The following is a 27,624-nucleotide window of genomic DNA, read 5'->3' as shown; positions in this document are numbered from 1 at the left end:
CTTATTTTCCTCACTGTAGGTTTCCTCTTGATGTTCTTGAAAATTTAGCATGCAAGTTAAATATGAAAATGTGTTACTTTGATTCATAAGTGTGCATCAGAGTCTGCAAATCAACAACTCAGACACACCACTGTGGAAAAGGAAACACTTATTAAAGTGATGCTCCAGTTCAGCTTAACCACTGTTCGTGGTGGTGTAAAATTCAGCTTCTGTGCAGCTTTTGAGCTTCAAACTGTGTAATAGTGCTGTTTGATACTTTAAATTTCAGGTGGAGATTTCAGCTTAATAGGTTTCTGCTAATGATGTATTGTACTATTTCAAAATATCACAAATGTATTTCTCTTTTACATTGTAAACTTATACAGTATTTTTTTTTACCAGTATCTCAGATACACCACATTGATTAGAAAATAAACTTTTGTGTTTTGGAAACGGTGGCGGCTCCAACATGATTTAATCGTTTCCCACACAAATTATTATGCAGCCTTAGGTGCTGACAATTGTCTCTGGTAAGACATAAATGTGAGGAGGGTCGTCAAAAATACTAAATCTGGAATACTCTAGGCAACATACACAGAAGCTTGTGTTACACATGCAGCAAAGATCTACACAATAGTAGTTAGACCATTTGAGGGGTTTTGAATAGTGATTACAGGTTCCTGCTAGCCTGTCTCAGACATCTGTGGCCCCTCTTAACCTGACACATTCAGTGGGCTCTGGCCAATTTGGTGGCAGTTAAGTCTATCACACAAAAATATTGGGGATACTTATCTATTATAGCAAAGAACACGCTACATTTTGCGCTCCAAATACCAAATTATTATTGAAATGTCATGTTACAGAATATGGTGAAAGAGGATTCGTTAAACTCACCATAGTGCTGTCCTTCAGTGAACAGATGTGGTGAGTCCCTTTGTGATTTTTATGCGGTGGTGTGAAGATGTAGTGCCATGGGTAGCCTCCAATCTGGATACCGTTATCAGAGCATGACTCAAAAAGCACGGGAGGGCAATCTGTGCAGTAAGGAAAAAAACTTTACTTTGAAATGAAAAACATTCCTGCTCACAGTGGCCAAGTAGGTCAACATATATCTTTAATATCAGTGGTGATCTAGACTTAAAAACAGACTCACCTGTGATCTGGAGATTTACTGGGATACCAAAAGGAAAATCTCCCACTATTTTGCCTCCAGGAATTGAACTCTGCTTTCCAAGAGTTAACTTCTCTAACAAGTTCTAAAAACAAAGAAAATATTCAGACACACAGCGATATATCAGCAATTAAGCCAGAAGGATAATGAAGCACTAAATATGTAAACATTCACAGGTACAGGTTTCAACAAATGTTTTTCTGATGCAGTGTTTAACAATTTGATTCAGTCAAATATTTGGCTTTCTCGCCATTATGCATGACAGTCTTTCAGGAACAAAAAGAAATACACACCCTTTGGACAATGTGCTCAAAGCTGTACAGCTTCACTGACTTGTTGCTGTGAGACACTGCAAGGACACCTTGAGATAGGACAACATCAGTAACACCATTTCCAAATACCTGAAAGAATAAGTTACTCATTTTAATAATGACGTATCACACCCGCAGGCCAATTTGTAAAATAAAAAAATAAACTACAAACAAATCTCCTTACTTTTTTGTTGATCTCCAAAATGCCCACAATTTCCAAGGGGAAAACATGAAAGATGGCGAGGTGCATCACTGTACTCTGACTGATACCTGCCTGTTTATAAAAAAGAAAATTCTCTTATATCTCTTAATAAGTAAAATGAATTATTGATTAATCAATAAGAACATTCATGGGCAACAATTTAGTCATTTATCAAGCAAAACAGACAATTAATCGATTAATCTAAGTAGTCGACAGATTAAATGATAATTGAAATCATTAGCTGCAGCCCTTTTCTAGTGATACTTAAAAATCCTTGACTGATTTTATATTTATTTTCTTGATTATAGCAAGTTAGATTAAGTTCATGAACTTGAGAAATTCCATGTACAGCAAGATCCTAGGCTTTATTAACACTAATAAAGTGTCCCGCCACCCTTCAACTAGCCGCAAATCTAATGAAAATAAATAGACTGACCTTACCTGTCGTGCTACAGATGTTACTTTATTTTGGACAGATTTAACATAAAATGTCTCTTGAGAAACATCCCAGCCAAGATACCTACCAAAAAAAACAACAACAACAACAACATAGAGTGAGGTTAACGTTTTTTTTATATTTTTAAATCAACGAAAACAAATGTATTAATCTCCACCCAAAGAACAGAGGACACAGAGACTTGATGATACCTGAACTTATGGTTTGAAGAGAGGTAAACTCTCTGCAGCTCCTCTCCTGTTTCAGCTGAAAGGCGATACAGCCAGTTATCGGCTGTCAAAACCAAGAGGCTGGGTTTATGATCAGAGGGCGAGGGTAATGTTTTGTCCTGTCAACAAGACAAATTAAATGACAATCTGAATCTGGGTAGTTAAAATCTGGTGATTACAGCTTTAATTTGAAAAACAAAAACAAAATGTTTGTTTATGTTTAATTTCACTTACAACTGAGCTCTGACACAGCAAGGCATCTTCAAATTTCTCCAATTTAGACCTCTGCGGCAACTTGTATAGAACTTGAGGCTCTGAGTGAACACTGAAGCCAGAAGATTGAATCACTAACTGAGAGGGTATAAACCATTCATTCTGTTGTCAGTGTCCCTTACATTTTTACACCTGAATGCCATGTACACTGCAACTTTCATCGCAATATACACTCATGTTTTCACATTCACTCCAAATCACACAGCAGCACTGATTTTAATTATTAAACTACATCAAATTGTATCTGGCAAGCTACAGAATGTCTTCAGAGCGACGAGGCCTGCCACCTAATTCGTAAAAGAAGGCAATCTCTCAGATTGGGTTGCAAGGTCTCATAGTTGCCCTGCAGTGATTCTCAGATTTGGACTTCTTCAGAGATAAAAACAGTGACTTTTGTACGCCAATTTTAAAGATGTTGCAAATAATCTATAGATCTAAGGTATTATTTTGTATTGTAAGTGTGAAGAAGACTTAAAATCATTCAATTATTCATACTCACCAGCTGTAGCAGTTCTGGTAATTGTCAAAGTAGATTTTTCCACTCTCATACGTTATTGTGGATTTTGAGGTCCTGCTCCATACTTTAATAAAACTCCTGCTGTCCTACATTATAACAATAGCACAGAAGTATAGTATATTAGTAAAACATTCCTTAACACCGATTAGGTACAATGAATATCTAAACGCATCGTCTTTTCCATTACCTGGAGGAGGATACCTCTAAGAACCTTCATATTGTGTCTGATCAGAGTCCCAACATCTCTGACACCTCTGCTCCTCTGGTCCAGCAGCTCAGTGGCGTTTATGGCTCCTTTTCTCCGGTAGTGCGCCATCAGCAGGGTGCACTTGTTCTTGCAAGAGGACGACTGTCTGGTACCATCAGAAGACACAACCACCTGACCTCAACACCACAGCCAGAGTCAGGTAAGGGCGATAACTTTGCAACCCCTCGCTCCACCTCTTCGAGACCACCGAACCACCTCCCTGGCCCTCCTTTATCGTTAGCTAACACGAAAAGTTAACAGCTAGCATAACTTAAAAGTTAGCGCTCGTTGACTTCGTTACAAAGTCGTGGCTATACGCAGCGTTAGCTGAACTGGGTAACTTAGTTGTCCAGGGGCGAGAAACAAATAAGTGATATGAGCAATGAAAAGGTTAATTGACAACAATGTCGCGTAATGATCGGCGCGGCATTAGCTGCCAATGCTAGCTTCCCACTCCATTTTTGTAGTCTTTGCAAGCGTTCTTCTTCTAGTTGAAGAATTAAAGTGCGCAGCACCCAGCCTGGAAATATAGCGCCCTCCTGTCGACCGCTGCTATGTTGATCATGGAGAATAGATGTAAAAAAAACTGAACTCAACCATTAGTTTCTCCCTCTGTATTTCCCCTTAAGAAGCTTTTAAGCAGGAAAAATAATCGTTTTTCACAACGTTTGACTGTATTATATTTATATTTTATATATTAGCGTGTTGCAGCTTTCTACTGAAGCTGTGAGATGTTTACTGACATATTAAAACCCAAACAGGCCGCACTATTCCATCAAATTGATGGAACCATCAATGTCCCTGTCTATCTCCTCTCAAATAACCAAATAGGGTGTTACCCTTTGCAGTTCTAAAGAGATTTTGTCTTCCTTCCTTCTAATCACACTGAAATACCATACCATTGTCTGTTGAATTTCAGTATACCTTTTATTTTTAGATGCCTTTCATGGTGACTAAGTAGCCTAAAATTCAAACTTACTGTAGTTACAGTTTTGTTTTTACTTTATTTAATGACATCAGAAGTGAGGACTACAATTCAGACGTCTGAACCAAGTCTGTCCATTTCCACAAATTCAGAAAGAAAACATTTAAAAAAAATCCAATTCATATAACAACACTAACCGTTAAGATACAAGTTATATCCTTAGATTAATCTTGCCAAAACAAATGCCTCCTTTTAAAAGGTGGGAAGGGGTGGGAAGAAGGTGATTTTGTAATTATTATTAATTAATTGTTGAATATGAATACATTATTCTATTGTGTCATTAATTATTATTATTATTGATTACTTTATTTTATAAAGTAATCTAATCTAATTTATTTAATTAATTAATTAACTTTTTCATTTTAATTCCTGTATTTATTTCCTAATAAATTCTTATGGTACTAGCCTGAAAGCTAAATGTAGCAGTTTACTTACCACTGTGATATGCAGTATAGCAATGATGCTGCTGAAATAAAACTCAGAAAGACTATCTGTCAGTCTTTCTGAGTGTGATGTGCATTGTTTTGGTCAGTGTTTTTGTAAGTGTATGATTCAACTTTCCCCACTCTTCTAGTGTTAAATCCCCCCCCAATAAATGGTAATATCGACTCACAATTATATAAGTAATCTATCACAAAAATCTCTTTTGGTAAGTTCTTAACTGAGCACACAGGGACCTGTTGTAAACAGCTACAGCTCCCATTCGTTTTATTAGCTGTAGGTGCACTGTCAACTCATTGTAAAATGTATTCAACTCTTCCTGCATTTTTACAGCGTAAATGCATAAACTGCGGAGCTTCTCTGTAGCCAAACTGGCTAAAGTTTTAAGCAGAGTATCCCCAAGACTAAAGAGCACAGGAGGAAGACCTTCAGCCCCACTGGGTTCACGGATTCTGACCAATCCTGATGACATCTTTAAGCACAACATGTGGTCAGTGAGACTTTAATTTGTCACCCATCTGTAGATGCCTTTTATGGAGATAGTAGGAATACAGTGTAGGTGTGTCTACTTTTAACAATGCTGATCTGAAATTTAGGGTTACAGTTAAGAACTTTTTGATCAACTTGATCAACACAACAGTATTTGGATTTGGAATATCTGGATTTATATGTTTTAGTATTGTATTGTCTTTTATTTCATACAGTTTGTTAATTACTGTAGTTGAACAGATGTATCAACAGATGCGTTTGTAATGCTTTATATTTTAGGGATCATGTGCAATGGACAGAACTGGATAAAGAAAACGCACGGCAGAAGGCGGAAGAAAATTCCTGCGTACAAATTCCTTTAAAGGAACAAGGCAAGAATATACTCTCACAAAAATATTCTCCAAGTTAGATTTGACTGGAGTTACATGGCAAATAAAACCTTTGTGAACATATTCTTAAATCTTCTCCACGCAGGTAAATTCGACACAGAAGCTTGGCAATACTGGGACACATTTTATGAGATGCACCAGGACAAGTTCTTTAAAGATCGCAAGTGGCTGTTTTTAGAATTCCCAGAATTGCTTCCTTCAGGTGCAAAAAGCCACGCCACAAACACGTGTCTGCATGATCAGCTGGCAGCATACCCACTATCTACTAGATCCAGCACAGAGACCAGACCCCATCACAGAAACACAGACACTTCCAATCAGGAGACCTGTCAAGGAGCAGCGCTAGAAAAAAATGAAGCTCACATTCAGACTACTACTTTCCCTGGCCAGCATGCATCTTTCAGGATCTTGGAGGTTTTCAAAACTGTTTACTTGTTTTAGATGTAATTTAGATTGTTATAATATGGACTGTTGCATATGGACCATGACATAATTCTGATATAAAAAGTAGTAGGCTGTTAGATAACTGTATAAATATACACAAATACAGATATTTTTCTTCACAGGTTGGATGTGGAGTGGGTAACAGTATGTTTCCCATCGTTAATTGCATAAAGTGAGTAAATATTTTGAGCACAGTACAGTATGGGTTATATGTAATGCAACCTATGTTTACAGAAGCAAAACATTTCACATACATCCAATATTGGACAAAAAAGTACTGTTTTATGTTTTATGCTACACATCCCCCAACTAGCAAAAAAGTGTGGCACGTCATGAATAATATCATGTAACATCTTTGGAGTTCTATGGACAGCAGCATAATTGATACCATAGCAATAAATGTCTGAATAAGAGCTCCATAAAAGGAAACAGTGCTTTATCACACTGTTGTACTGTTTATGTATTTATATAAGTGTTGTTAAGTTGGCTGTTCTGTTTCACAGAGGAACAGATGCATTTTTATACTGTTGTGACTTCTCCCCATGTGCAATTCAGCTGGTGAAGGTAAGCATTTCTAATATTGCTTGGTATGAACATGCAGAGTATATACTGTATTGGTGTTAATACATTTAGTCAAAGGAATACTGACAAATATCACTTATATTTAAAAACAACCAAAGCTATATAAACCCCCATTCAAATTAGCAATGGTGTATTTATAGTACTGTGATCATGTAGATAATATGTTGAGGGTATTTACATATCCCCCATGTCATAGACTGTTAAAATATTTAGGTTACATTATCATTTGATGAAGTAATACATTCACTTCATTCATTGTAAAGCTGTTGTTAATGTCACTCTTTGAGCTTTCTGGGATGATTCAAATTAGATTTTATAGTTTAGACCATTGTTCGCTTATAGTGTGCATCCAAGTAATTAAAAATACCTCAGAAGGATTATATATGATGTCTTTAAAGTAAAGAAAGTCTCACACAAGGAAACCTACTTCAGTAATGCACAAGAGATGACATCATCATGTGTGCAATCTGTGCCATCTAATTAGTCTTCTTACCATGTGAAGTCAAATACTGATCTGCAAGTAAAGATAACCCGAAATTAATTGTATATTGAATGTATTTATTTTATTCTTAGAGCTACAATTGACATTGATCAACTGAGATAGATTAATTACATTTAAACAACAAAAAAAATCCATAAAATGTTCTTGATACAGGCCGAGATGTATCCATTAGCTAATTTAGTGGATTATTTTAATATTTCATGAAAACAGAGATTTGTATCATACATTTAGAAAATATTAAACAAATAATAAATTATTGGATTATGTAAAGCAGCATTTGTAGTGATACTATACATTTACATTTTAACCCAACTTAAAGAAAGTGCAAAATTATAAAATTAACAAAATTCCTTATAAGCGGCCACTTACATAGTGCATAGAGTGCAAAGGTCAAGGTCGCAGTACACTTGCAATATTTAAGACATTTAATATTAAGACACACTCAGTATGACAGAGAAGTGATGGCAAGAGAGAACAGGGAACTTAGTTTTTTCATTATCCGTGACATTTGGAAATGGTGTTAAATATGGATAGTTGAAATACAAACAAAAAATTTGTAGCTCTTTGGAAATGTACTTTGTGTCACTGTAAAACAGTTTGGGATAAAGCTTTATTTTCTCCCATATAGGACCATCCAGAATACGATGACTCTGTGTGTCATGCCTTTGTCCACGACATTTGTGAGGAGGTGGCCTCCTTTCCCTTCCCTCCTCAGAGCCTGGATGTTATTCTAGCAGTCTTTGTGCTGTCCTCCATTCATCCGGACCGGTAGGTGAAGGTTACAAGACAGACAGGTTGATATCACAACCCTAAACCCGCCTTCACTTTTATGGATGGCAACATACCTATTTTAATTTTTAGGATGTAGTATTACCAAATGCACCTACATTGGTATTTTAGCACTGTTCATTTAACACATTTCAGCTTGTAATACTTTACTTGTTTAGCTGTTTCTTGTATGTTTTGAGGCATTAATAAATACATAGCCTATATTGTGTCTTAAGGCTACTTGATTCTTCATTTTCTTATTGTTCCATTAATTGACATTTCATTGGCAGACTTCAGGGAGTTGTGAACCGACTGTCTACATACCTGAAACATGGAGGGACGTTCCTCTTCCGTGATTATGGGAGACATGACTTCTCACAACTCAGGTTTAAGAAGGGTGAGCCTCCAAATAGCAGCACACACCTGAATGCTGCATTTTTATGTACTTTACCTAATTTGTTGTATATTCTGTATAATCTTCTGTGTGTCTGTGGAGTGTTTTTTTTGACAATTTAATATATTTTATCCTTAATCGTTTAGTTTAATCTTTTAATCTCTTATAATCAGGACGGTGCTTATCAGAGAATTTCTACACACGTGGAGATGGAACCTGCGTGTACTTTTTCACTAAAGGTAATTCTGAACCATGAGATCTTTACCATGGAGTAAATAGTTACTGACGGGACCATGGCTACCCTTTAGGACCCTGGGGTCATGTCTTAGTATTCTTTCTGGGAATTTGGAGGTTTCAGGAGGAGTTTTAATTCTACATGGGTGGGTATTTGGGACAACTAGAATAGTTTGACACAGTATATTTGCACATGACTATTTTGAATAAATAAAGGACTAATTATTTCCCCACTAGAATTCTACTCCTTGCAGTATGCAAAGGGATTTGAAATAGCATTGGAAAATACAAATCTACAATGACAAATCTACAAATGATAAATCTGCACAGTTAACCAAATAAATAAAATTATATTAAAACATCTAAATAATTACTTTGAGACTACTTCTTTTTTCAGTGTCTGGTCAGATTTTAAAAACATCCTGGCTTCAGCCCTGGTTACTAACTGTGTTGTTATATTTTTATAGAAGAAGTTCATGATTTATTTTCCAATGCCGGACTGGAAGAAATTCAGAATCTTGAAGACAGACGACTCCAAGTGAACAGAGGAAAGAAAGTTGTAATGCACCGGGTTTGGATGCAGAGCAAGTACAGGAAAACATATCCACCTTCACCATCTTAACACCCACCATACACTGCCTAATTTGGAGCTAAATGACTTTTTATACTTTTCTTTTTATTTGTTCAATCCTGAAAAACTGTTTTGTTTTGTTTTTTACCAAAGAAGTATCTGTACTACAACAAAAACTGTATCCAATAAACTTGTTGTCAAACACAGCGGTGACATTATCTGGTTTTATATATGGTACAGCACTGTATTATCAATGTTCACTATATCAAGAGAGCTTCTTAAGGTCCAAGGGGGAAATGCTGTGAACATGCAGACTTTCAAAATGGAACAACTTTAAATGAGGATTATGGTTGGAAAAAAATTAATCTTTCCTTTTTTCAGCTTTAAGTTGGAAGTATGTCAAAACGTCTGAATTATAGGTCATATTATGACTATTGTTTTTACTTTAACTATTTTTGATGATTTTGATTTAGGCTATCAGTCATAATTGTAACTATAAAGTAAAAACTGACCTTTTGATATTGTCCAGCAGTTATTTAAATAGTTATTTCAAGTTTTGAACATAATCATTTCCAGTGATCAGTCTACAGCTTGTACGCAAAGTGTGATTATGCATAGTTCATAAAAGTAGTCTAAATGTATGGATTTATTTCTTCATGTTAAGAAAAAATGTTTCACCCTCGCGCTCGCGATAAGAATTTTGCACACGATGAATGACGTTTCATAGGCAACCACTTGAAGACGGAGAGGTGGCCCTGGAGCCTGGACGCACTGCTGGGTGTGAAGAGGTTTGTGCCCTTAAAACCAAAAATAATTTCACATTTTCACCCGGTGGCAGTCATTGTGCCAATGTGCCAAACAATTGATGTATGCCAGTCGGTGAATTACAGTCTGTGCGAAAAATTAACCGTGTGCGCTGCAGTGCCAACACACGAAAAGTAGCTTGATGAGTGTCCAAAGTAGTGGAAGTTTGGAGGGGACGCCATCTTTGGTCCCAGCTCTCCACGTCCCCAACACGGACTGTGTTTTCAGCTACATACCACGACAGTGGTGAAGGCCCGGGAAGGTATTGTTATACGTTTTAAGACGCGTATGTCTTTTCTGTTGGCTCGTTAAGGTGATTTTGTGCAGAGCGAAAGGAAAGTGTGTTAAAATGACCGAGCAAATCGTGGTGGCGAGACCTGCTTGCTAGCTAACGTTACAGTAACGCGTCAGCTCCAAAGTCAGTTGAGCCTGTTTGGCTAGCTAGTAGCACTGTGTTCAGGCCAGTGCAGTAACCTAAAGAAATAACGTTACTTCCATAATGGCGATAAACCTTTACGAGAGCAGAAAGGTTACCGCTGTAGTCGGCGCATCCTTCAAGCACGCTGCCGTTGTACGAGTAAACACTAGTCAAGTTACAGATAACGTTAGATGTAATAATAGATCAGTAAATGCAAGGAGAGAAATCAAGCATTTTTGGGTGATGGTTAACGTTATACCACGGGATTGGTAGCAATGCATAAGTTAGGTTGTGTATGTTAGCAATCCTTTGTGTGTAGACTCTGGTGTTTGACCACTAACAATGTTCACAATGTCTGTGGATGTTTAACTGCCCTTAACGTTAATCGTCATCACGACGGTAATACAGAAGTGTGTTAGGTGGACTTCAAACATGATATTATGTAACGTTATCTAACATTAAGTCTAGTTTTGGTCTGTAAGATAACCATTTGATATATGCTACCTACCTACCATCCGTGCAACTGCATTGGATGGTAGGTAGCCTAGTTTCACCTTTTGTATTACTAACTTAGAGTAAAGAGTTTAACTTACGTAACATGAGATGCTCCAACCAAAATGAATGAAATCCACAGCCTGCTTTGGGCTTTGCAGCATGCTAACTCGCAAACAAACGTAACTAATGTTTTTGGTGACCCAATGTAGTTGTCACTTAATCACGCTTCCTTGCACCCTCAGTAGTTTTTGCTGGACATTACAGTGATGTAGGTATTTTACTTAGCCTCTTAATTTATTTGCAATATCAGTGCATTTACTGACATTAATCAATGATGGCTGCCTATATCAGCATGACTCTTACAAATATTGAAAATTGGATGACCTGTTGTCTGTATTGTTGTTGGGGGGGTTTTTTAAGCTTAATTTGCCAATGCCTGAATTAGTCCAACCTCAGTTTGTGCCTGAGTGTCTGCCATAAACAGATGGTCACTACTGAACTGCACAGAGTTAAAATGACACAGCAAAGAGTTGTAAGGGTTCAACCATATGTTCCTGCAGGGGCTTGAATATAGATAATAGTTATGTATTGAAGCCTCTGTGTTTGAAACAAAGGGAAATCTCTGCGAAACACTACGATGTGAAACTGGCATTAACATTCTAGGCAAAAATTGGTGTATGGTTCTGGATCCATTTCAGACCGTTCTGAATAGGAGCATTAGTGAAGGTTTTAAGCTGCTACAGCTTTTATAGGTAAAATCATGTAATTTTCACAGGGTTGGTTGAACGCCTACAACAGCTTCTAGTGAATAATGCAGTGCTTATGTTGACATTATGATAAAACGGCAAACATTGACCACAATAGTTATGCTGGCCAGTCAAACTCTAGTGAAGTGAAAGGTGAAAATTGTGTCATTCATTTGAATAGATTGGCAATGAATGAGAAAGCTTGACTCTGTACGTGTTTGTGATTACAGGGCTAGATATTTAGTCCTTCTGTATATACTTATTGAAAAATAGTTTTGCTAGTTAATGACAAGATGCAAAATCACACGTTTTGCATTCTTTTGCAGCTTTTTGTTTTGCTCTCAAATTGATGCAGATGGCTAATGTGGCAATCACAGGCAGCGTTCCTACAGTTGAATAAGACTGATGACTGCAGTAGATGACTTCTTCAGCAAAATGGACTACAAACTTGATTAGAAGCCACAGATCCATCATGGGAAATGTGACAAGCCTAGTTTGTTGTCTCTTGGATGCTTTAGGAAGAGGAAATGGACCTGCTGTCTGATTGTTACGAAGATTTGTCCTATTAACATTTTTTTGTGTCTCTAAGCATGGGGAGGGTAGTGACAGTTAATGTAAGGTGTTTTTAGGTGTTATCAGGCAAAATGGTGTTGGCAAAGGTTAGTTTAATTTGTCAAACTCCTGAAAATGTGATCACTTCTTCTGTAGTAAGTGGTCAACATGTAGCGGGGATAATAACAAAAGAAGGTTATGTGATGGTTACAATTTAGGCTGTCAGTCGAACAAATGCATCTTAATTCAGGGAAATGTCTTTTTGTAAACCACATCATTAAGTTCAGTTATAACTTGCATGCAGATCATAATGATGATGCATAGTTCTTATGTTTAGACAATTTTATGAGTCCAATAATTGAGTCTCAGTCAGACAAGTACTGAATGTGGCCTTGATTTCATTTGCTTCTGGATTGCTAGACTTGACTTCATTGCGTTTCTGAGCAGTTCATGGTGTACAGAGTATCATTGGTAATCATGACAGCATCAATAAATGTGGCTTTAGAAAGCCTGTTTTTAAGTTGCCAGCAATTTTCATCCCATGGAGCCCAGTCTAGGTTATCATTGAATACAGACAAGTGACCGATCTATCACCATGGTGGTTATTTAAAAATGTGTTGATGCTTTTCTTTATCTCTGTTGCCGTTTGAATCTCAGTTTATATAGTTGGCTGGATATCAATATCTGGCAACAGTTTCATTGCTTATTAGCTGTAGCCAGGTACAATTTTGTGATTGTTTAGTCAAGTTGTAAATGGCATACTGGTCATGAAGATATTAATTATCCACACAAACACAATTAAACTGTTTAAGAACTTATTGGAATATTTTGTTAGTGTAAAGTGTAAATACGTTTTGGAGCTGGTTTAGTAGTTGACATTGATTTTAAAGTAAGTGAGGAGGTGATTTGATTTAATGATATGAACCACTTTGTGATTTTTGTTTTGGATACCTGCTTGTGCTGATATGGAAAAATTGCAAGTCAATATTATTAAGTGAGTCAGCTTTATCATAACTGTTATACCACATTTCTCAATTGACTTCATGTTTCCCACTGAAGTGGAACCATGTGCTGTCCACTGCATGGCAATGCGTAACTTACTGGTATGATTTAGAGGATGCAATGAAGAGCTTTTTGTTTAACTATTCTTGCTAAGGCTTGTTTCATATCCTACATATGCCAGACACTACAAGTCAAGGCCTAAATTAAGCCCAAATTCAGTCCAGTGCAAGATGATTGAAGATGTGAAACTTGGTATGTGCGTTTGTGTGCGGTTTTGTTTGTTATTTGAACATGTCAACAAGGATGTTGGCATCACACAAAATTAGTATTTGTCTTTCCACAAATTCTGCTTATTTAGTAAATTTAAGTCTGTGGTTTTTAAATAAACATGTTGTAAATAAATAAAGTGTTCACACAACCACATTCTGATTACAAGTATTGTTTCCCTCCATCTGAAAGAGATTTTTGTCTTTGTTTCATTATCAGTCATTTCTCTCAGTCAGTTCCCTGGAACACTGCTTAAATGCACCGATATCCCCCCGCCTCGTGATTAACCAAAGTTACATATCTTATTTAGTATTAGATGCTATCATAGCATGGATTTTCCAGTTTATACGGTGTATTTTTTGCCTTTAGCCTTTTGCATTCCTCGTTCACCTACTGGTATTATGCAATTAGTTTTTGGATGTAAAGACTAACTCCATGTGCTGCTGTCATAGTTGATTTGTATGTGGCTTTAAATGGATGTTATGAGTTAGTATGTTTGTCTACATTTGGTGCACTTTCATCACGAGTATGCTCTATTTCTGGCTGTGGAGATTTTGTACTTTTCGGTCAGAAGATTTTCTCAGTGTATTATGTTTTCCTCCACTTCAATCGATTCCTTTTTTGTAGATTCAAAATGGCAGTCTCATTAAAGCACAGGTTTAGCAGGCAGATCCCTCTGAGTCCGCAGCAACACTGAAGCCCAGAGAGCTCACGTAATAGTCCCACAGCAGCACAGTATTCATCAGCGCCTAGCAGTCGAAACATTGTTCTCAGGATAATAGTGTTTGTGACACATAATTACCTGTTACTTCTGGGCTTCTACTCAACACACTTTGAGTTGTGATAAATCATGTTGGTGACTATTATTTTTTGTATTCCTTTGTCAGCAGCTAGGATAGTGATCCTTGCGCAGAGCCTTCCTTGTGCCTTCCTGTCTTGGATGGTGAGGTTGGAATGGGGTGCTTCGCATTAGAAAGGGCTGCCGATACCTTTAGCCTAGGGCTAGACAATTACTTGAAAAGTCATCGAAACCGAGATTCAGAGCATCTAACCATGTTGGTTATTTAATCCTGTTAATATTGTGCATGTTCATGTAGACCTACTTTCCCCTTGAAACATCCTAGTGTAGTACCGTGACTCCACCCCATTCAGTTCTGCTCAGCCTTCAGACCGGAATCTGAAGCACAGACTAGGCGCTACTGCCTTCACTTTCCTGCAGTTGTGGACAACAGACAGACTTTTATTAACAAACACTGTTACCTACACTGTACATTTACAGACTGACAACTTATTACTCGCTCACTTTCTGCGTCCCTTTCTGCCGCTCGTCCACTCACTCGCTGCGTAAACACATTGCACTGCAGTTAAAAGACCTGACTCCACTGCTCTTATAACAGCACCTGTCACATAGATGTCCTTTGATGAATGAGGAGAGGAAGCTATCAAAGCATGATTTACTGTGCTCACGTGTGCGGGTGAAAACCATTTGTTCCACATTGATTTAAATAATTGACTGAAATTTTAGTAGCAGCAGTCATACAGTGAACAAAATTATAAATGCAACACTTTTGTTTTTGCCCCCATATATCATGAGCTGAATTCAATGATCTAAGACTTTATCTATGTACACAAATGGCAGATTGCTCTTAAATATTGCTCACAAATCTCTCAGTCTGTGTTAGTGAGCACTTCTCCTTTGCTGAGATAATCCATCCACCTCACAGGTGTGGCATATGAAGATCCTGATCAGACAGCATGGGTATTGCACAGGTTTGCCTTAGGCTGGCCACAATAAAAGGCCAGTCAGTATCTGGTATGATACCATTTGCCTCACGCAGTGCAACACATCTCCTTCACAACGCCTCTGGAATGTTGGTCCCCTCCTCTTCAATGGCTGTGTGAAGTTGCTGGATATTGGCAGGACCTGGAACACGCTGTCACACAGATGAGCTTCCCTGAGACGGTTCCTGACAGTTTGTACAGAAATTCTTTGGTAATGCAAACCGATTGTTTCAGCAGCTGTCCACGTGGCTGGTCTCGGACGATCTTGGAGGTGAAGATGCTGGATGTGGAGGTCCTGGGCTGGTGTGGTTACACGTGTTGTGCGGTTGTGAGGCCAGTTGGATGTACTGCCAAATTCTCTGAAACGCTTTTGGAGACGGCTTATTGTAGAGAAATAAACATTCAGACATTAAAACATGGCCAGCCTAAGGCACACTTGTGCAATACCCAGGCTGTCTCATCAGCATCTTGATAAGCCATACCTGTATGGTGGATGGATATTCTCGGCAAAGGAGAAGTGCTCACTAACACAGATTTTGACAGATTTGTGAACAGTATTTGAGAGAAATAGGCCTTTTGTGTACATAGATAAAGTCTTAGATCTTTGAGTTCAGCTCATGATGAATGGGGGCAAAAACAAGTGTTGCGTGTATAATTGTGTTCTGTGTCGAATATAGAGGAACCATGTCTCTGTAATGTGAATGTCAACATGACCTTATTAATTAACATTTTGATAGCGTAATGGGTTTGTGAAATCTTTGAATAAATAAACCCAGCTTTAATAGTAAGCGTAATAGTACAAACCTTGTCAGTGAAGTGAGGGCAAAAAAAACCCCAACAAAATAATCATTCTATAATCGTAATCGACGTGAAATGTTCAATTAATCATGATTTTGATTTTAGGCCAGCCCTACTTTAGCCTGAGCTGTTCTGCTTCTGTTAATTCGTGTTTTCCTAATGGCCGATTTCTGTAGTTGTGATGAGGTCCATTATAGACAGCTGCTGAGGTGTGATGGCAAAGTTTAACCCTTTGGCCAGAACGTCTTGCTCTGTTTGGATGAGTTCCTATCTGACAGCTTTCCTGCGTTATGGGGTTGTCGTCCTTTCTCCTCCAAGAAAATTCTGCTGTTTTTTTTGTGTTGCTGGCTCTTGACTGTAGGTTTTGGAAATTCCCGAGTCCGACTTTCCTTGCTCTTGTTGTGTTGAGGTAGCTGTGCATACTTGATGAAATCCATGACCTTTTCCAGTACTGTACTGGGCAGATGTGCTTCCATTTTGTGGTGTACGTTGTTCAATAACCTTAACCTTCTTTGGATAACTATGACTTCGTATATATGACCTTCACAGACACAAACGTAGAGTGAACCCTGTGGGTTTTTTTTAATGCCACTAGGTGATGGGTGTAGATTTGGTCTTGACCTATATTCTGATGTAGACTAAAATATTATCACCTGTCAGGTTTTGAGATTGTAAATTTATACATCATAACTGTGCTCTCAAGCTCATTTCTATGGTGTCATCTGCTCTTGACTGTGCATTCAAATGCTTTTAATAACCTGATCTTTGAATAACTGAGACATACTGTGAATTGTTCTCCCAGGCACCATGGAGGAGCTGCACAGCCTGGACCCCCGGAGACAGGAGCTGCTGGAGGCACGCTTTATGGGTGGGGTCAGCGGTAGCACAGGGGGCAGCACTGGCAGCACAAGCGGGGGAACCAAAGTGAGTAAATATTTAGCAATGTCTGTGTTTGTAAAAAAAATAAATAATAATAATTAGTCAAAATACTGTTTTTAATGTCCATGCCTTATTAAGCCTTATTAATTTTCTTTTTCCCCCCTAGGGTTTGACCAATAATGAATGTTCAAATCACAGTTTTGGGAGTCTGGGATCCTTAAGTGACAAAGAGTCAGAGGTACACTAACCTACTGACACTAACTGTATTTACATGGACTAGAATGATCAGACAAATCGTTATATCAGTTAATTTATTAAATGTTAAAATTAAAATTCCATTTATATTCTTGTTTATTGCTATAGAGCTTAATTAATGAGTGACAGTGGCCTACCAGATCAGAGTTTTCCTCAGCTAGGATGTAGACCAGCATGTAAAGGGTTGTTGTATGTATCATAAATCATCATATATCATATATCATTGTATGTCATTGTGTGACTGAGGTGTATATTCTGTATGTCTGCTGTCTCAATAATGGTACCAAACTTAAAATATTCATCATATGCTTAGCTAATGATAACCATACTTATTTGTTTATGTGGCTTTTTTGTCCAACAAGTTCTTATTTGAAAATTGCATTCAGTGTAAATGGTCTGAATGGTCATTTGTGCTGTGTTTTGTAAGCATTACAGTTAATTCACCTAATTTAGGGCACTATGAAATCCTTTTTAATTTTGCCAGATTCTGTTTTTCTGAATTCTGTGTTTTACAATTTAAGCACATTTTGTCATCAGTGAGTGATCATGTGGTTGATGACTGAGAAAATATTAAAAATTTAATCAGTATCAAAGAATTTGATGTATCATGCAAATATGCATATAGGAATATTCAAATGTACGTGCTATTTTTTTATGGGGACAAGCAGTGGGATATTGAATACTGTAATACTGTTTAATAGGGGACAATTCACAATGAATGCATTATTGCAATACAGGTATATGACTATTGTGAAGTGTCTATTATTAAATAGGTTAGTACTTGACGGCCTCTGCGTGCTCACCACGCTCATCACCAGTGGATCTGAGGAAGGCTCCTCCTTGAAAGTAGCTTGACCGGATTTAACCTTTAAAAAACTGAATATCTGACTCCGCCCACACAGCCATGAAATCTACGAGGTTGCGTCTTGTATCTGCGATGAGGTCTTGCTAGCATGCTGACTCTTCGATATGATGGGATGTCTCTGTCCACATTTTGGCAGATTTACCGATATTCTGTGTTTTACAGTTGATTCCTTTTTTATTGTCAAATTGTGCAATTCAGTCGGCGATTTCAACATAGGGCCCTACTAATGCATATCATGACCAGCATCATCCATACCCAATGACAAATGTTTAACCTTTCACCTCACTACAGTTTGACTATTGGCCATATGGCTACATACCTGTGAATTTAAAAGACATAATCTCCATCAGGGAGTGTGTTGGACTGCATTCAGACCAACAAAGACTTCCTCATTCATTTCAGTAAGACAACTGCATCGGTGTAGCGTGGGATGCTAACCACCATGCTGTGCCCTGCTATTTCATAAACCTTCAAAGTGGATCTCCATGTTCACATTTTTTGTTCTTCCTGTATGCTGTAGCAGCACTCACCTACACCGCTGCAGCCCCTTGTCTTTTTTTGCATTACAAGGAACAAGGTTGTTTATTAGTCATTACACAGCACAAGGCTGCATAACAAAATTAAATTTGTAGTTCCTTCATGCCACACACAACATATAATTAAGTGCAGGCCTATATTAAAATATGGTAACATGAAATAAAATAAAACATTATAAACAGTTTTTATTTATTATTTTATTTATATACATACACGTATACACGCCGAACATTCCGCAGTGCATTTTTTTAATTCGCATGCATGAATTTGAATGTAAACATTAGTGCTATTGTTCGTCTAATGCCCTTTTTAAAGCTGCAGTAACATATTTTCTTCAGCATTTTGTTAATCCAGAGTTTTGACTTTAGTTGAATTAACCTTTAAACACTGCTTTTTATACAAAAACTATAAACTGCTGTTGCTCAGCACACATTTGACATTGTTCCTAATGATGCACAAGGAACAACTTAGATCTGACCAGCACCTGTTGGTGCCTTGACTGCATTGGTTGGATAATACGTTTGTAAAATGGAAGTAATGATCACAATCTAGGATTGTAACCAATGTGCTGTTTAATTATTTCATGCTCATCCTTTATGAATTGTTATTTTACAAGAGTCTATTCATAATGAAGTACTGCTGTAAAAGGTCTTAAACCATCTTATAAACAGAATCTGCTGGTTATATTCAGCTGTTGCTGCTCTTTTTTTTTCTTTTTTATGTTTGCCTGAAACTCTTGCCTTTCTCACGTAATAGGGGTCAGATGTGAAAAGAGGCAGTTCTCCTGCTTATTCGGTAGGTATGCCATGAAGTCGTAAAAAAAATCGTTAATTCTGATAAGTGCTGCGGTTAACATAGCTCAAGACTGCAATTTGTAGTGAGCCCTGTATTTGTTTTGGTATGATCATTTAACTTCATATTTAGTGGAAAGTCTATGTAACAAAGACTTTGTTGTCATATTAATTGTATTAGCATGTATTTATTCCCTTTCTTAAGTAATCTTTAATGATTCAGAATATATTTTACTATTACAGCAAAATGTAGATCTAGTGCTGATGTTACAGGCTTAGACTAGATTGAAATAACGTCAATGATCAACTAATACGTGATTGTCAAAAAGCAGACCTGATCTATGAAACTGCAGTGAGAGTAGCTAGTCAAGTCAAAGTAAAATCTGTTATTGATGTGGCTAAAATCTGTCACAATTTGCAGAAGTAATTTCACATTACAGTGAGTCTTTAGAATCAGTGTTGGAATAATGTAGCTTTAGCTTATTGTCAACTTTTGTAAAAAAACAAAAAAATTTGATTTGTTTAGACTAACCAAACTGGGCTAGCTTCACAAAACCACAGTGTTGTGATGCAGTAAACAGCAGCACCAAGTCTTGGTAAACGTCAGAACAACTTTATTTTGTGAAGTAATTGTTTTGTAAAACGTAAAATTTCTCTTTCAGACCCCAGAGAAGAAACAGTCGGAAACAGCCAGAGGCAGAAAAAGGAAACCTGAAATCCAATCAGAGAGCAGCCAAGGTGAGTTTCTTTGTTAGACTTGTTATATTTTGGCTCCTGCTTGCAGTATTTCTTTAAAATATTTTGATAAATCACAACACTCTTTTCCCTCTTTCCCTTCACAGGGAAGTCAATACTGCGAGGACCCAAAATAAGTGATTATTTTGATGTAAGTTTTCAGTTTGGCCTCAGATGGTTCAGACATTGAAAGGAAGTGTTGAGCAAATAATGTGTGTTGTATTAGTCTTTCAGTATATGAGGCATAATCCATTTCCTGTCTCTAAAATAAGAGCATTGTGAAAAGAAGGGAGCCGCTGGTGGGTCTGCTGTTGTCAAATGTTATGCAGTGATGTCACTTTTCATGTCTTGACCTTAAGTTCCAGGGAGGAAATGGATCCAGTCCTGTAAGAGGTGCCCCACCAGTGATTCGTTCTCCCCAGAACTCACATTCCCACTCCGCTCAGGGCACAGCTGTAGGTTACCCCAAAACTTGTACTCAAACTCTCCTTTACTGCTCCATTTTGGTGTTGCCCTGTTCTAAAAGAAGTGCTCTCTCTTCTGTTGCAGGTTAGACAAAATAGCTCATCTCCTACTAGTCTGTCTTTTGGGGACCACATGACGCATCCAAAGCAACTAGCAGTCAAATTTGTTCAGGTGAGGGGGGGTAACTGGATAGACACCATTGGCTCTTTGTAATCACTCTTAAATGTGTTTAAGATTGCTGGTCCAGTTTTTAAACAACTTCTTTTGTCGTTTTCCCCTCTAGACTGACCTGACAGTGTTGAAATTGGCTGCACTTGAAAGCACTAAGAATCTAGACCTTGAAAAGAAGGAGGGGAGAATAGATGATCTGCTAAGGGTAAGGAGAAGGTCTTACTCTGTTTACTACATTGCAGAAAGGCTTGAATGGGATGTGATGTTACTTAGTGCAAAACAAAGTGTTTGTCAAAGTAATGTTTGGTAATAGAAAATACTTTATAAACTTTGTAAACAGTGTTTTTAAGATTTTAAATAGTTGGTGGTTCGGGACAATAATATAATTTGTGCAGCTGCTGATTTAAGTTATTATTTTTTTTTCTGCTTCATAGGCAAACTGTGATCTCAGGAGACAGATAGATGAACAACAAAAATTACTTGAAAAGTACAAGGAACGCTTAAATAAATGCATCACCATGAGCAAGAAGTTGCTAATAGAAAAGGTAAATTTAATTGTTTTTCTTAACCCTTTATTATCACTCTACAAACCTGCATGCTAACCTGTATTTTGTGTTGTTCTCCAGAGCACCCAGGAGAAGCAGGCCTGTCGAGAGAAAAGCATGCAGGACAGACTTCGTTTAGGTCATTTCACTACAGTGAGACATGGAGCCTCATTCACAGAACAGTGGACTGATGGCTATGCCTTCCAAAACCTTGTGAAGTAAGAGGCTTTTAGTAAGATTGTCTATGTCTTACTGGTCATGTTACTTTATTTTGTCAGGTCTTTTTCTTTTTCCCCCCTTTAAGTTTTAGAAAGATGGTAGTAAAACAAGCAGTGTGGTCTTTTAGATGAGCAGACAAGATAAAACAAAGCAGGATAATGCAGGCCTTGTTACTTTACCTTAGCGCTGCTTCCACACATACAGATACAAAGTAGTAGGCAGTCTCGGGCCTCTCATGAAGCGGTAGCTCTGTGCTTGTAATTTACATACTCTTCTCCAACTGGACCTTTGTTTGGACTCATTTCTGCTATCTTTGTTTTCTTTTTTTACCTTGCAGTACGTGTTCTTGATGAACAGTGATGCCCGAGCGGGCAAGACTGATTAGCATAGTGGTCCTGTATCTGCACTGGAAGCAATCCCAACTCCTCTTGTGGAGCGTAGAAGTAGATAACTCTGTGCTTCTGTTTCTGGGCATCTTTTTAAATCTCTGTAGCGCAACAGGTGCAACGCCAGATGCCTTTCACAATGAATAGCAGCCTATTGGTCTCAGAGCTTAAGTGTGAAGGGTCCCGTAATTCCTACTCGTTTTGATTATTTCAATTCCACTGAATGAGTTCGGCTAAACTTCTGGACTCAGACTCCAGGTGCGGGACTCGTGAACAATGTTTATTTTTAGGAAATTTCTGATGAGCTTATTCCCCTCCCTGCATTACCTATAACTTACCTACATAACACGTAGTGTCAGCTGCATGCGGCCACATGTGAGAGAGGACAACAAACCGCAGCAGCTGGTGTGCCATTTATCATAAACTTTGGCTTTAAAACTTCATATAACAAGGCCCAAACAAAGAAGCACTGAACGCAAAATAGGTTACCTGTGGTGAGTAAACATGTTTAGCTCAGCATTGACCATCTAACGTTAGCTTGCTTCTTGCTTTAGCTACGACCTACGGGAGGTTAACTCCGCCTGTGTTATGAAAAGATGAATGAGTGTTTGTTTACTTGCCAAACTTGTGGTGGTCGATTAACGTAATCATTTATGTCCCGCTGGCTGCAATCACGTTAATTATTAACGTTGGCTGCAAACAGGTTACAGGTTTATTGTTGATCATGCAATGTTACAGTTTGATTTAATTGTAACGTTACACTGGTTTTACAGTCTGGGGTGTGTGTTGACTTACAGTAGTTTATAAGCTGTCATTAGTTGTAGACGCATTGTACATTGGGCTACATGATTGAGCTCTGTGAAAAACAAGTTACAGGTTTATTGTTGATCATGTAACGTTACAGTTTTATTTAATATAAGTTAACATTATACTGGGTTTGAGAGTCTGCAGGGTGTGCTGACTAAAAGTAGTCATAGTGCATTGCACATTACATGGTTGTGCTCTGTAAGTGGAAAAACAGGTTACAGTTACAGAATTCCTTATAGCTATGCAGTGTTATAAGCATCCTGAATTGAATGCAGCAGGTGATAAAACATTCATTATAACCACGAGTGACTTGAGACTTGACTTGGACTTGAGACTTGACTTGGACTCTAGCTCTGAGACTTGACTTGGACTCTAGCTCTGAGACTTGTGAACATCTCTTAGTGGAACACAGGTACGGAAATGGTACTAATCCCATCTAACGAAAAGCACTTCTTTCCATCTGCAGACAGCAAGAGTCGATAAACCAACAGAGAGAGGACATTGAGAGGCAGAGAAAACTTCTAGCCAAGAGGAAGCCTCCGTCCTCCAGCAACTCCCAAGCACCAACCACAAATTCGGAGCCAAAGCCACGCAAAACCAAGGCAGTGAATGGAGCAGAAAGTGATCCTTTTCTAAAACCCAGCCTACCTCAACTGTAAGTTCAGGCCTTGTGTAAATTACAGATATCAAAGCAGCCATTCCCGAGGGAAGTGTATAAGATTAAGTGTAGTTTTAGCTTTATTATTTTTCATAGTCAAGTGTTGTAAAGCAAGCTTGACAGGACTGCACAGTAAATGACTGACTGAATCAATTGAATGTAGTAATCTAAGTTAACATGGAGAAGCCGTTTACAAAAGCAAATGCCTTTTTCCATGTTTCTTATCCTGGACAGGCTGACACTAGCAGAGTACCATGAACAGGAAGAGATCTTCAAACTGCGACTTGGACATCTGAAGAAGGTTTGCCCAATGCTGGACCTACAGTAACAATTTATTTCATTTGTCACGGGGCCAATTTGTCCCTCTGTGCAGTCCAGGCACAGGACCTTATGTATTCATTCATTTTATAAGTTACTCAATTTCTCAAGGGCCCGGCGGATATGAGGATAAAGGGTGCTTTTACACAGTTTATAAGTAAAAACCTAATTGGAGTGAGTAAATTATTAAATGTTGCAAATCTGTGTCTTCTGTATGAGGATAATTGAACACATTCAGCCTGATTCTCGTGTTTCCTGAGCTGTACCAGTGTTTCTTTTGTGTTAATCACCCTAAGGATGGAGTGAGCCTCTAGTTTGTCGATGTATTCATTGTTTTCCAGATGAATGAGCATCACAGGCAGCCCCTGACAGACTCTGTAGCAAGTCATCCATTATATTTAATACAGGACTAGTCAGCTGTGTTTTGATGAGCTCCTCTCCTTGTAGTCAGAGCTCTCAAGTTCTTTGTGTGCGTTTTGTGTGTTTTCGTGCTTGAATCATTTATAGGAAGAAGCTGAGATCCAGGCGGAGCTGGAGCGTCTGGAGAGAGTGCGCAACCTTCACATTCGGGAGCTGAAGAGAATAAATAACGAAGACAGCTCACAGTGAGTCTGAATCAATATCTTTGACAGTTACTGCATTGACATTGGAACATGATGCACACACAAGGTCAGTATCCTCGAACATAGTGGTGACATTAAGTAACTGCACACTGGATGACGCTTTCTTGTCTTTTTCCACGTTGGTAATTTACTGGCTAATTCAGAAGAAGTTGCCATTGACACACAGGTCTTTTTATATGTTGTTTTTATTTTTTCATCCAAAGATTTAAAGATCACCCAACGTTGAATGAAAGATATCTGCTCCTGCACCTTCTAGGAAGAGGGGGCTTTAGTGAAGTTTACAAGGCAAGTGATTAAATGTTGGTCTCATAGGTTATAAAATGAAATGATACTCTTGACAGGCATTGCTTTTCAAGTTCCAAGTCAACATTTTGTGTATGCTGTGCAGGCCTTTGACTTGATTGAGCAACGATATGCTGCTGTGAAAATCCACCAACTTAACAAGAACTGGAGAGAAGAGAAGAAGGAGAACTATCACAAGTATGTTGGCCCGTGAGGTGATATTTAACCTCACCTACAGTACGAGCTGTTCTGATGTCCTTTGCTTTCAGTGTATTGTTATTCATCTCCATAAGCCCCAATGCCAGGCTGTCAGTTCAAAATACATCACCTGCACCTTCATGCTTTGGTTGCTAATAGAAGCATAATTACCTTCCTCTCCACAGGCATGCGTGTCGAGAGTACAGAATACACAAGGAGCTGGACCACCCCCGAATTGTGAAACTTTACGACTACTTCTCACTGGACACAGACACGTTAGTGTACTTGATGAATTCTTGTTCATGCATCGCCAGCACTTTGAAGTTGGTTTCTGTTAGATCTGGGCTGTAACCCTTAGTAAGTCCTTTTTCCATTCAATAGGTTTTGCACTGTCATGGAGTACTGCGAAGGCAACGACTTGGATTTCTACTTGAAACAGCATAAGCTAATGTCTGAGAAGGAGGCACGGTCCATAGTCATGCAGATTGTGAACGCACTAAAATACCTGAATGAAATCAAACCCCCCATCATCCATTATGACCTTAAGCCAGGTAAAACCCTTCTGATGAACCTCAATTCAAGAAAACAATCAGTTATTCTACATTAAATCAGATTGTGCCAGTGAGTGTCAGTTTTCTAGTGGGCTGAACTGATCATCAAAGTAATACTAGGCCATTTCTTTTCTAGTGCTGACTAATTTTACTTTGATTTCAAGGCAATATCTTGTTGGTGGACGGCACAGCCTGTGGAGAAATCAAAATCACTGACTTTGGTTTGTCTAAAATCATGGATGATGACAACTATGGCGTAGATGGGATGGACCTGACATCACAGGGTGCTGGGACCTATTGGTGAGAAGAAATGTCTCACATACACTACAAGACATAGACAGTGGTAGAATAAGTTTTGAGAAATTTTCTTGGTTATAGTACCAATACCACACTATAAAACTACTCCATTGTCAGTAAAATTCTAATTTTCACCTAATAAAAGTGTGTTGGTATTATCTAAAAGTATCAGAAGTGAAAATACTGTTTATGCAGAAGTCCAAGTTACCTATTGTATGTGTGGGGTAGTTTAATCTCATGTTTCATATTTAATTCACAGAAATATATTTTGTATAAAATCTTTATTAAAAGTAACTGCTGACATTTGTTAAATAAATGTAATATAGTAAAAAATACAGAAGTACAAAGTAGCTTTAAATAGAAATGCACAAGTAAAGTTGTGAACTTGCACCACTTGAGTAAATGTGCGAAGTTAAATTTCACTACTTAACATGGAAATGTATAGCAGGCTGTTACTACAGACTGTTACTACTACTACTGTTACTACAGACACTTGACAACTTTTGTCTACTTTTTTTATTCTGGTCAGGTACTTGCCGCCTGAATGTTTTGTAGTTGGTAAGGAACCTCCAAAGATCTCCAATAAGGTGGACGTGTGGTCTGTGGGCGTTATCTTTTTTCAGTGTCTGTATGGAAGGAAGGTAAGGAGGGCAATACATATTCTACCTTTTGAATGTTTTTGTAATTTACTGCAATGATGATTAAGCACTGCTCCTGTTTTTGTTCCGTTTTTTTTTCTCTCCAGCCTTTTGGCCACAACCAGTCACAACAGGACATCCTGCAGGAAAACACCATACTAAAAGCTACCGATGTTCAGTTCCCTGTCAAGCCTGTTGCCAGTAATGAAGCGAAGGTAGGTGAATTTGAATACAAAAGGGAAACAGCCATTTGTAAAAACAATTATCCTACACACCTTAACACCACTCATATGTCTGCAAATTTTTTATATTACCCCCCTCCAGGCCTTCATAAGGCGGTGCCTGGCATACAGGAAGGAGGACCGGGTTGATGTTCACCAAATGGGAAGCGACCCCTACCTGCTCCCACACATGCGGAGGTCAAGCTCCTCTGGAAATCTGCAGATGAGTGCTGCTGGCTCAGGACCTGCCTCCTCCAGCATCATCTCATACTGACAGCCTTGTACTGTGACAAAAAGGCAAACTGACCAAGTTGCTCCCCACCTGCTGCGCCCTGCTCGGGGGAGAAGGAACAGCCAGCGACAGGACGAGCAGGACACTGGTGGGGACATCTCACCTGGCCTCCTCTGACCTGTGCCAGGCTTCTACTTGTTTACCAGGGCTTGATCAATGGAGGGACAATGAAGGGATGTTTTTAAAAAGGACATGAGTAAAAGGAACTTCTGAGGGTCCGACAAAAGCACTGAAACTGACAACGTACCTTGAAGAAAATGTGACTGGACACTCAGATGTGGCAGACGGATAAAGCCTTAAAGGGCCGAAGGGAGACTTGGCAGCCCGCCATTTAGATTTAATGACATGGTCCTGCCAGGGTGCAAATGATTCAGCTGCTAGAAGTTAATTTACTGTGAGGAGATGACAGTCATCGTTATTTAGAACTACAGATATTTCACTATTGATTTTGCTAAATGTTTTGTTTTTCACAAATGTTAGGCTATAATAATGAGTTACTTAGCCATGAGAATGTAATGTGTAGCATACAAGTGGCATCTAGTGACATGTAGGTTGGGGCAGCATACTTACATTTAATGCACAAAGTAACCAAATGTAGAAAAATTACAATGTAAAAAATCCTATGCAGGAATATTAATTAACAGAAATTGGACTGTATATGCTGTACAAGTGAATTTTCAAATTTTGAAGTGCAGCAGCAACATGTACAAAGAGTTTCCCCATGTAAAACTGGTTTCCTGGAGTGTTTCATTATGTTGCTCTTACTTTTTCAAGGGCTGTATGTTCTACTTCGGGTACAAATTGTACAGTTGCTGCAAAGAGTGAATTAAAAAAAAATGCCAGGAAATATTTCTCTTCCTGT

At 38.3% G+C, this 27,624-nt stretch overlaps 3 protein-coding genes across 6 annotated transcripts in view; 2 read left to right on the top strand and 1 right to left on the bottom strand.

The window, feature by feature from the left end:
• Positions 1-3,830, bottom strand: part of dcaf17 (ddb1 and cul4 associated factor 17) — a 7,336-nt gene extending 3,506 nt beyond the window's left edge. Inside the window, exons 1-9 of the mRNA XM_046054394.1 lie at positions 3,307-3,830; positions 3,102-3,205; positions 2,564-2,654; positions 2,312-2,448; positions 2,105-2,183; positions 1,646-1,735; positions 1,444-1,551; positions 1,133-1,235; positions 874-1,013 (exon numbers count right to left, since the gene is read on the bottom strand). Coding sequence (XP_045910350.1) covers positions 874-1,013; positions 1,133-1,235; positions 1,444-1,551; positions 1,646-1,735; positions 2,105-2,183; positions 2,312-2,448; positions 2,564-2,654; positions 3,102-3,205; positions 3,307-3,435 — 981 coding nt within the window. The 5' untranslated portion in view covers positions 3,436-3,830. The remainder of the gene's footprint in view (positions 1-873; positions 1,014-1,132; positions 1,236-1,443; positions 1,552-1,645; positions 1,736-2,104; positions 2,184-2,311; positions 2,449-2,563; positions 2,655-3,101; positions 3,206-3,306) is intronic.
• mettl8 (methyltransferase 8, methylcytidine) lies at positions 3,233-9,371 on the top strand. Of its 4 annotated transcripts, none has more exons than XM_046054398.1 (10): positions 3,233-3,526; positions 5,126-5,282; positions 5,561-5,652; positions 5,873-6,084; positions 6,237-6,286; positions 6,618-6,678; positions 7,827-7,966; positions 8,257-8,363; positions 8,534-8,599; positions 9,062-9,371. In XM_046054398.1, the coding sequence occupies exons 2-10, from the start codon at positions 5,131-5,133 to the stop codon at positions 9,214-9,216; spliced, it is 1,035 nt and encodes a 344-aa protein (XP_045910354.1). In that variant the 5' UTR covers positions 3,233-3,526; positions 5,126-5,130; the 3' UTR covers positions 9,217-9,371. The 4 variants fall into 4 exon arrangements, with proteins under 4 accessions (XP_045910354.1, XP_045910352.1, XP_045910353.1 ...); XM_046054396.1 differs by having other exon boundaries at positions 5,756-6,084; positions 6,237-6,248; positions 6,670-6,678; XM_046054397.1 differs by having other exon boundaries at positions 5,756-6,084; positions 9,093-9,371.
• Positions 9,372-9,920: 549 nt separating this feature from the next.
• tlk1a (tousled-like kinase 1a) lies at positions 9,921-27,609 on the top strand. Its single transcript, XM_046053567.1, is given in 24 exon segments — positions 9,921-10,153; positions 10,155-10,193; positions 10,195-10,231; positions 16,832-16,953; positions 17,075-17,146; positions 19,322-19,360; positions 20,019-20,094; positions 20,199-20,242; positions 20,451-20,546; positions 20,641-20,727; positions 20,840-20,932; positions 21,162-21,272; positions 21,354-21,490; positions 23,151-23,339; positions 23,577-23,643; positions 24,168-24,265; positions 24,487-24,568; positions 24,672-24,763; positions 24,949-25,038; positions 25,145-25,314; positions 25,479-25,614; positions 26,141-26,252; positions 26,357-26,464; positions 26,574-27,609. Coding segments are annotated over 24 exon segments (2,310 nt in total). The 5' UTR covers positions 9,921-10,111; the 3' UTR covers positions 26,745-27,609.
• Positions 27,610-27,624: the final 15 nt, after the last annotated feature.

The sequence above is a fragment of the Micropterus dolomieu genome, linkage group LG07 (assembly GCF_021292245.1).
Source record: "Micropterus dolomieu isolate WLL.071019.BEF.003 ecotype Adirondacks linkage group LG07, ASM2129224v1, whole genome shotgun sequence".
NCBI classification, from domain to species: Eukaryota; Metazoa; Chordata; class Actinopteri; order Centrarchiformes; family Centrarchidae; genus Micropterus; species Micropterus dolomieu.
This window is presented reverse-complemented; position numbering and strand designations above follow the sequence as displayed.